The following is a 9,973-nucleotide window of genomic DNA, read 5'->3' on the forward strand; positions in this document are numbered from 1 at the left end:
CAGTGGACTCTGCTTCATGGAGGGCATGAGTCTCACGGCCAACTAAATGATGTCTCTGACCCCTGTCCATGTTGGCTGTTTCACAGAAAGCCAGGTTTGTGTGACTCACTTTGGACAGATCTGGGCGGGGGGCTGGGCCACCTGCCCTGGGGTCACCTGAGGGGCTCTGCTGTCCTGTAGGTGCAGGGCCTTGGTGCAGATTTGGGGAGGGCCCTGTGGAATTCAGCATGTTTTCCTGGCTCGCCGGCCCTGATGGCCTTACGGTCAGCAGCTGGTGCCCCTGCGTGTGTCCTGCATGTACTCAAGCTGGGGGTCGTGGTGCCTCCGGCTCCCCGCGGCTGGGGTGGCAGCCCTGGACTGTTCGTCCTGCATTTCCACCGAGATGCAGTCAGGCTTTGTGTCCCTGGCCACCTGCAGTGCTCCTCCTCAGCGCTAGCTCTGAGCAGAGGCCGGGCAGCTCGGCAAGCAGACTCTGCTTGCTGTGCCCATGGAGACAGAGGTACCTCGCTCTCCGGGGCAGTGGGCCCTGCAAGGCCCTGCCTGGTTTGGGCGGTTGCTCAGTGTGGAAGGTGGCCAGATGGCAGAGGCAACCCGGGGTATGTATGCATAGTGCCTGGGTCATGGTCCGGCAGCCCAGCCCTCCAAGGAGCGTGACCACTCTGGTGTCGCCATTCCAACTTCCAGGGCCTCGTGTGACCGCGTCAGGCCTGTAATGAGCTGTGGCGGTTTTGTTTTCTAGATTCTGAAAGTGAGAAGCCCGACTGAGCCCAGGCAGGCCGACCCAGACCCAGACGCCAGGCCCCGTGTCATCTCATGCAGAGAAGGCGAGCCCACACCTCGTGTCCGGTTCACGATGTTTTGTAACCACTTTCTAAGCATTTTTTATTCACAATTGGAAACGCAAATGTAAGCAAGAATAAAAAATATTTTGGGGGAAACAGGACGTTGGTTTTTCAAACTCCTTTCTTGTGGTCCCCAGACAGGCAGGTGACCGGAGATGGTTGGTAAGTGAATGAGAGTGTTGGAGAAACTCCTGGGACCACACAGTGGGACAGGTCTGGGGGTAAGCATCCTTAGCTGAGGGGTTCCTGAGTGTGATGATGAACACGTTAGATGATGCTTTACAGTACACTGGGTAGCTCACGGTCCTTGTGTCCAGACAGCAGCTGGGATGGGTCAGACGTGTGATGAGGTCCCACCTCTTAGAGAAGCAGCTGAGGCTGTGGATCTCAGGCGGCCTGGCCCCAGTTTTCAGGCAGTCTCCTCCTTCACACCCAGGGCAGCCCCCATTCTATTGCAGAGCCCTGGAGGCATCAGACTCTCGGAGGCTGGACAGTGATGCCCATCTCTGGTGACGGCTCCCTGGCTCGCACAGACTTGGACCCTTGCGCACACAGCTCCATTCATTATGGCCGCCCTTCGGGCTTCCTTACTCTGTCACGTCAATCCACCAGGCACAGGACAGGCATCCACAGTGGCTTGAAATGGCCCTTCCTCCAGAATCCGCATGCACCATTGGGAGGGGCCAGCCTCGGGTCTCCGACCCCTGGCTTCGGTGGGCGGCAGGATAGGCCCACTGGCCCTTGCAGGGCTGCACCACCACCGTGGTAGGGTGTCTGAGGCGCAGTGTGAAAGACAGGAAACCTGCTAGTGGCCTCACAAGGTAACAGGCAGTAGTAAAGTTGCAGCTTGGCCAGCAGGAATGGGGGCTCACACTGGGGCCTGGGGTTTGGGTAGAATTCAGGGGGTCCCACTCCTTGAGATGAGAAAATTGTGTCTTTGTGTTAATTAATCTCTGACTTCAATTTAGTGTTTCCTTCAGTGACGAATGTGGTGTAAGGGCAGCAGCGCCTGGGTTATGTCACCACTGGAGCCCACAGACGCTGTGTGTAACATTGTAGTTGTCGCAGGTGTCCCCACACGTCATTTATGGTCGTCACACAAAATGCCAACCCCTGAGACTCAACTCCTGTCCAATTGGCTGATGAAAGCAGAGCAGTGCGGGCTTCCTGCCTCCCCGCAGCTTCCCAGAGGGTGTGCGGGTGAGGTTTGGGGATGCATGTGGGGGCTGCCCACCTCATCCCCTGCCAGCTCGTGGTGCTGCTGCCCGGGCCACGTGGACATGCCCTGGTGTGTGTTCTCCTCTGTGATAAAGTAGCACAGGCCATTCTTCTGTTACGTCTGTCATTACAGACGTAATGACATCGTGTATTTTCATTGTGTTCATTTTGTCATTGTCTGTTTGTGGCTCCTGTTACTGGTTTTCTATGGATGGAAGTAATGCACAGCTTAGCTTTTCAGACAGCAAATTTATTTAAATCATCTTAAGCAAGTAAGAGTACAGGTGCTAATGGTAAAAATTGGTGGTAAGATAGTAGTAACTAAAGGTAAAAGCACACGAGCAAATGGTAAAAATTGCGAAGGCAGATGGCTGAAGTTTGGAAACCCAGCAGGGGCTCACAGGTAGTCGTAACGGCCCCTGGATGCGAACATCTATGAGGGCCCAAGCTTTCTCCAGAATTTCTGAGTAGGCAACAGTCAGATTCCTTTACTAGGGGGTGTGTTTCTGGTGGAGCAAGGGGGAGAGATTGGGTTGGAACACCTGGACAGATTGAATACCTGTTCACACCACAGCATCACTGAGCACTTACCCACTTCCCCCAGCACATCTTTGGAGGAGGAGCCAGTGGGTACCTTACCGCCTGGGACCCCAAGTAGCAGAGTCTGCCTCACCGCGATTCCAGGAGCAGCCAGGTCCTCCCTACAAATGGGGATGGCCCTCTGGAAGCAGCTCTGTTGCTGTATTGAAGCAGAGGGGCAGGCCAGTGATGTTGATGGTCAAGCTAAAACCCCAGGGGGGATCCTGCACATTGGTCTTCTGGGGCCCTGTACGCCCAGCCTCATCCACTGCTCAGAAATGCCCAGTGGCTCTCTGGGGCCCCCAGGTAAACCTTAATCCCCTGTGTTGAAGTCTGAGGCTCTCGGTGGTTGGCCACACCTGCCAGACATGTCCCTCAGCTTCAGACTTGGCTGCTGGGACATGATTCGCCCACCCTGACTCTGCCCCCAGCTGCTCACAGTCCTGCAACACCCTTGGAATCTCTCCTCCGCTGAGCTCTGTCATGCGGCTGGCAGGAACGTCTCACCAGACCCCCATAGGAGATCTTGGGTGTGTGTCTCATGTGTCACACTTCGTTTTAAGCCTCCTGAGGGCAGACCTGAAGGGCGTCTTCTGTATCCCACACCTTCCAGAACAGCTATCGATGAACACAGCTGCTGCACAATGAATTGTTGCCAGAAGTAAAACTCTCCGTTTGAGTAGAAGTCTGCAGTAGCTTGTTGCTACTTACAGGATTTCTGGAATGGAAAAGACCCACCTTGTGCCCGGTGCCTCCCACACAGCAGCTTCCAGGCCCAGCACAGGCTTCCCGGGACAGGGACAGCAGCATCGTCCAGGTTTGCCCTGAGTTCCCCCTGCAGGGCCATGATGGTGAGCTGCAGGCTCTGCTCTTCATTCTCATTCTGTCCTGGAGGGCTCCCCACAGCCCACTCTCTGGTGTCTGCTGTGGTATGTGAGCCTCCACTCGGGTTGAACAGCTTCAAATCTGAAATGTGCCTTTTATTAAAGGGCTGGTTGATTCTCCATGACCCAGGAGAACTTGGAGAAACAAAAGTAAGCATCCCCAAGGGTTCTGAGTAACAGGTTATGCTATTCTAGCACTATGTTTCCAAGTCATAAACAATTCCATGCTCTAGCCAGGAAGCCCAGCCTTAATGTTATGTCCTTTCTTTGGGAAATAAAACACATGGCGTCTTGGGCTGCAATAACAGAATACCACAAGCTGGGTGGCTTAAACAACATATTTATTTCTCACAGTTCTGGAGGCCAGAAGTCCAAGATCAAGGTGCTGGCAAGTAGGTTTCATTCTGAGGCCTCTTTTCTTGGTGTGTGGGCACCGTCATCTCGGTGTGTGCCCACATGATCTCTTCTTTGTGTGCATGTGGAGAGCGAGCGAATGAGCTCTATTTTCTCTTCCTCTTCTTATAAGGACATGAATTCTATCATACCAGGGCCCCACCCTTATGACCTATTTAATCTTAATTACTTCCATAAAGGCCCTGTCTCCAGATATAGTCACATTGGAGGTTAGAGCTTCAACATGAACTTTGAGGGGGACACAAACATTCAGTCCATAACACATGGCTTACTAAATAATTTTAGTACACAATCTGTTTGTAAGATGGAAACTATACTTTTCTCTATTTGCACACACACCCATTTTAAAACTAAAATTAAGTGAATAACAAATGTATATATACAGGGAGAGAAAGAAGGAGGGAGAGGAGGTCAAGATATATTTGTTGCAGAAAACTGAAAGGAAACACCCACTCCTCCTTTTGCTGAGCCCCACATGAGCTCATGGGGGAGATAGGGAACCCCTCCCCAACCCTAAAGCATCAGCATCATGGACTGGACGGACAATGTCCAGTGGTGAACACACCAGACCAGCTGCACAATGCTGGTCAGCACACCAATGCTGAGGGCCACAGAGCTCTTGGTTTAGAACTCAAATGGACAGAACTGCAGAAAAGAGGAAAAGGGGAACAAAGGACTGATGAGATAAATAAAAATCAAATTACAAGATGATAGACTTAACCCTAACTATATCAATAGCCACGTTTTGTAATGGTATGTAAATGGTCTGGTCACTTTGAGTAAAAGAAATTGTCACATTCGATTTAAAAAATCCAATTTTATGTTGTGTACAATAAACATACTTTACATATAAAGACAAATAGGTTTGGGTAATAGGATGGACCAAAATATACCATCCTAACATCAATCAAAAAGAAGCTACAGTGACAATAAATAATGTAGGTTTCAGAGCGAAGCTTATTTGAGGGCAAAGATATAATTTCATAATGAAAACAGGTCAACTCACCAAGAAAACATATAATTCTAAATGTTTCTCCCCCTAATAACTTCAAAATGCGGAGGAAAACAGAAGAGAAATAGACAAATTCACAATCACAGTCAGCTATTTGAGTAAATGGCAGAGCACGTAGACAGGAAGCCATTGTAATAGAGCCTGACTCCATTTTTGATGTCTGAGTGCTGACAGCTTTTAAGTCTCACCCTCCCTCTTCTTCTCTGCATATCTCGTCATGCTGATAAGAAGCCCTAGTGCTCCATCCCTTGGCACCATGGGAAATTCATGCTATAAGTGGAATCCCTCATCCTAACCCTACTCCCTAACCACCATAAAAACCCTAAGCCAGTCTCCCTTCCCAGCCAGTCGCCTTTCCCCACTCACTCAATCTGTTTTGGATCTTAAAGCCTCCTTATGTGAGAAACAGACCTTTTTATCCTCTCACAACATGTGTGTGTGTGTGTGCGCACACGCATCATCAGTCTCAATATCCAAACCAAATTTTGGGTTAAGGTCCCTCTTGTTTCCATGACATGACCACAACAATCACTAAGAACACATAAGACTTGAACTACTCTCAACCAGCTTGGCTTAACATTTCTAAGACTCCACCCACAGCAGAGCACACGTTCTTTTTATGTGTACATGGTCCATGATAAGGCAAATTCTGGGCCATTAAGATGAGTGACGATAAATTCTAAAGGATTCAAGTCATACAGACGACATTCTCCAACCACAATGGAATTAAATTAGAAGTCAAACACAGATTTCTGGAAAACACCCAAATATTTGCAAATGAGGTAACACACTTATAAATAACCTATGGATTAAAAAGGAAATCAAATGACAAATTAGAAAACAAACTGAATAAAAATGAAAATACATGTCAAAATTGGTGGGATATTGCTAAAACAATACTTAGGTAGAAATTGATAGCACTAAGCCTACATTAGAAAAGAAGACCAAATTAATGACTTCATCTTCCACCTTTAGAAACTAGCAGAGGAGGAAATTAAATCCAAAGTAAGCATAAGAAAATGAATAATAAAAATCAGTAAAACAAAAACAATAGAGAATATCAATGTAACCAAAAGCCAATACATGAGAAACTCAAAAAAACTGAAAAACCTACACAGAAATCTCTTGCATTTCTATACACCAACAACAAAAGATCAGAAAGAGGTTAAGGAAACAATCCCATTCACCATTGCATCAAAAAGAATAAAATACCTAGGAATAAACCTACCTAAGGAGGCAAAAGACCTGTACTTGGAAAACTAAAAGATACTGATGAAAGAAAGAAAAGATGACACAAACAGATGGAGAGATATGCCATGTTCTTGGATTGGAAGAATCAACATTGTGAAAATGGCTATACTACCCAAAGCAATCTACAGATTGCAATCCCCGTCAAACTACCAATGGCATTTTTCACAGAATTAGAACAAAAAAGTTTACAATTTGTATGGAAACACAAAAGACCCCGAATAGCCAAAGCAATCCTGAGAAAGAAAAACAGAGCTGGAGGAATCAGGCTCCCTGACTTCAGACTATACTACAAAGCTACAGTCATCAAAACAGTATGGTACTGGCACAAAAAAATATATATCAATGGAACAGGATAGAAAGTCCAGAGATAAACCCATGCACTTATGGTCAGCTAATCTACAACAAAGGAGGCAAGAATATACAAGAGAAAAGACAGTTTCTTCAATAAGTAGTGCTGGGAAAACTGGACAGGCACATGTAAAAAAATAAAATTAGAACACACCCTAACACCATACACAAAAATAAACTCAAAATGGATTAAAGACCCAAATATAAGGCCGGATAATATAAAACTTTTAGAGGAAATCATAGGGAGAACACTCTGACATAAATCACAGCAAGATCTTCTTTGATCCACCTCCTAGAATAATAAAAATAAAAATAAACAAATGGGACTTAAAAGCTTTTGCACAGCAAAGGAAACCATAAATAAAACGAGAGGGCTTCCCTGGTGGTGCAGTGCTTGAGAGTCCGCCTGCCGATGCAGGGGACACGGGTTCGTGCCCCGGTCCGGGAAGATCCCACATGCTGTGGAGCAGCTAGGCCCATGAACCATGGCCACTGAGCCTGTGCGTCCGGAGCCTGTGCTCCACAGCAGGAGAGGCCACAACAGTGAGAGGCCCGCATACCACAAAAAAAAAAAAAAAAAACCGAAATGACAACCCACAGAATGGGAGAAAATATTTGCAAACAAAGCAACTGACAAAGGATTAATCTCCAAAATATACAAACAGTTCATGCAGCTCAATATCAAAAAAACAAACAACCCAATCAAAAAATGGGTAGAAGATCTAAATAGACATTTCTCCAGAGAAGACATACAGATGGTTAAAAAAAACATGAAAAGATGCTCAACATCACTACTTATTAGAGAAATGCAAATTAAAATTAGAATGAGGTATCACCTCACACTGGTCGGAATGGCCATCATTAAAAAGTCTACAAACAATAAATGCTGGAGAGAGTGTGGGGAAAAGGGAACTATCCTACACAGTTGGTGGGAATGCAAACTGGTACAGCCACTGTGGAGAATAGAATGGAGAAACTGAAAATAGAAGATGTGGTACATATATACAATGGAATATTACTCAGCCATAAAAAAAGAACAAAACAATGCCATTTGCAGCAACATGGATGGACCTACAGATTGTCATATTGAGTAAAGTAAGTCAGACATAGAAAGACAAATGTCATATGATATCACTTATACGTGGAATCTAAAAAAGGGTACAAATGAAATTATCTACAAAACCAAAATAGAGTTACAGATGTAGAAAATAAACATGTTTACCAGGGGGTAAGGGGGATAGGGATAAATTGGAAGATTGGGATTGACACATACACACTACTATATATAAAATAGATAACTAATACGGACCTACTGCATAGCACAGGGAACCCTACTCAATACTCTGTAATGGCCTATATGGGGAAAGAATCTAAAAAATAGTGGATATATGTATTTGTATAACAGATTAGCTTTTCTGTACACCTGAAACTAACATAATGTTGTAAATCAATTATACCCCAATAAAAATTATTTTTAAAACCCTGAAAAAGCACTAGCTAGACTGAAAAAAGAAGACACAATTACCAATATCACAAATGAGAGAGATGACATCAAGACTGGTTCCATAGATATTAAAAGGATTTAAAGGGCTGTTACAAACATCTTTCCACCAATAAATCTGATAACTTAGATGGAATGGACAAATTACTTGAAAGACACAAACCACCAAAGCTTCTCACCAAAGCTTACTTAAGAAGAAATAGATAAGCTGGATAGCCCTGTATATATGAAAAGTTTTGTTTTGTAGTTAAAAACCTTCCCACAGAAACAAAACTCCAGGTGCAGATGGCTTCACTGGTGAATTCCTCTAGATAAGAGAGAAATAATGCCAGTTCTATACAAACTGTTCCAGATAATTCTGATGCCCTTATCCTATGCCAAAGATTTTAAAAAACCCCACAAAACCTAGAGAAAAATATCCCTCATGAACAAAAATACAAAAATTCTAAACAAAATATTAGCAAATGGAATGCAACAATATATGAAAAGGATAATCCTTTTTGACTAAGTAAGTAGGATTTGTCTCAAGAATTCTTGGATGGTTCAACTTTCAATAGTTAATACAACATTAACAGTTATGATACTACCAAAAACTATGAAATACTTAGGAATAAATCTGATAAAAGGTGTGAAAGACCTATATAACCTGTATTAAGCTGAGAGAAATCAAAGAAGACTAATAAATGGAGAGACATGGGTTGAAAGACCCAATGTTGTTAAAATGTCAGTTCTCCAAATTGATCTACAGATTCAATGCAATTCCAGCCAAACTCCCAGGAGGTTTTTTGGGGGGTAGATATGAAAAACTGATTCTAAAATTCATGTGGGAACACACACAAAGGACCTAGAACAGCCAAAGCAACTGTGAAAAAGAACAAAGTTGGAAGGTTAACACTATCTGATTTTAAAACATATGAAGCAACACTGACCAAGACTGTGTGCTAATGGCATCAAGATAGAATAATAAATAAATGGAACAGGGGCTTCCCTGGTGGCGCGGTGGTTGAGAGTCCGCCTGCCGATGCAGGGGACACGGGTTCGTGCCCCGATCCCGGAAGATCCCACATGCCGCAGAGCGGCTGGGCCCGCGAGCCATGGCCGCGGAGCCTGTGTGCCCGGAGCCTGTGCTCCGCAACGGGAGAGGCCACAGCAGTGAGAGGCCCGCGTACAGAAAAAATTTAAAAATAAATAAATAAATAAATAAATAAATGGAACAAAAATAAGGAGCTCAGAAACAGACCTACACGTATACGAGCACCTGATTTTCAACAAAATCACAAAGGCAAATCAGTGAAGAAAGTGTAATCTTTTCAACAAATGGTGCTGGAACAGTTGGATATCCATGTGTAAAAAAAATAAAACTTTCGGGGGCTTCCCTGGTGCTGCAGTGGTTGAGAGCCCGCCTGCCGATGCAGGGGACACGGGTTCACGCCCCGGTCCAGCAAGATCCCACATGCTGCAGAGCGGCTGGGCCCGTGAGCCATGGCCTCTGAGCCTGCGTGTCCGGAGCCTGTGCTCCGCAACGGGAGAGGCCACAACAGTGTGAGGCCCACGTACCGCAATAAATAAATAAATAAATAAATAAATAAATAAAAATAAAACTTTCATCCATATTCACCATATACAAAAATCAAATTAAAATGGATTATAGTCCCGAATACAAAACCTATAAGTGTAAAACTTTTTGGAAAAAATTTTTAAAAATCCTTATGACCTTGAGCTATGCAAAGATTTATTAAATATAACACCAAAAGCACAATACATTTTTAAAAACTGATGAATTGGAATTCACTAAAATTAAAAACTTCAAAAGGCACTCTTAAGAGAATGAGAAGACAAGCCATAACTGATACCTGATAAAGAACTTGTATCCAGACATAAAGAATTCTAAAAATGCGATAGTAAGAACATGAACCAATTTTTT

At 44.6% G+C, this 9,973-nt stretch overlaps 1 protein-coding gene across 6 annotated transcripts in view; it reads left to right on the top strand.

The window, feature by feature from the left end:
- WNK2 (WNK lysine deficient protein kinase 2) overlaps positions 1-905 on the top strand; it is a 160,328-nt gene extending 159,423 nt beyond the window's left edge. For all 6 annotated transcript variants that reach the window (XM_060101216.1, XM_060101219.1, XM_060101221.1 and 3 more), the window contains one exon: positions 740-905. In XM_060101216.1, coding sequence (XP_059957199.1) covers positions 740-765 — 26 coding nt within the window. In that variant the 3' untranslated portion in view covers positions 766-905. The remainder of the gene's footprint in view (positions 1-739) is intronic.
- Positions 906-9,973: the final 9,068 nt, after the last annotated feature.

This window comes from Mesoplodon densirostris, chromosome 6 (assembly GCF_025265405.1).
Source record: "Mesoplodon densirostris isolate mMesDen1 chromosome 6, mMesDen1 primary haplotype, whole genome shotgun sequence".
Lineage (NCBI taxonomy): Eukaryota > Metazoa > Chordata > Mammalia > Artiodactyla > Ziphiidae > Mesoplodon > Mesoplodon densirostris.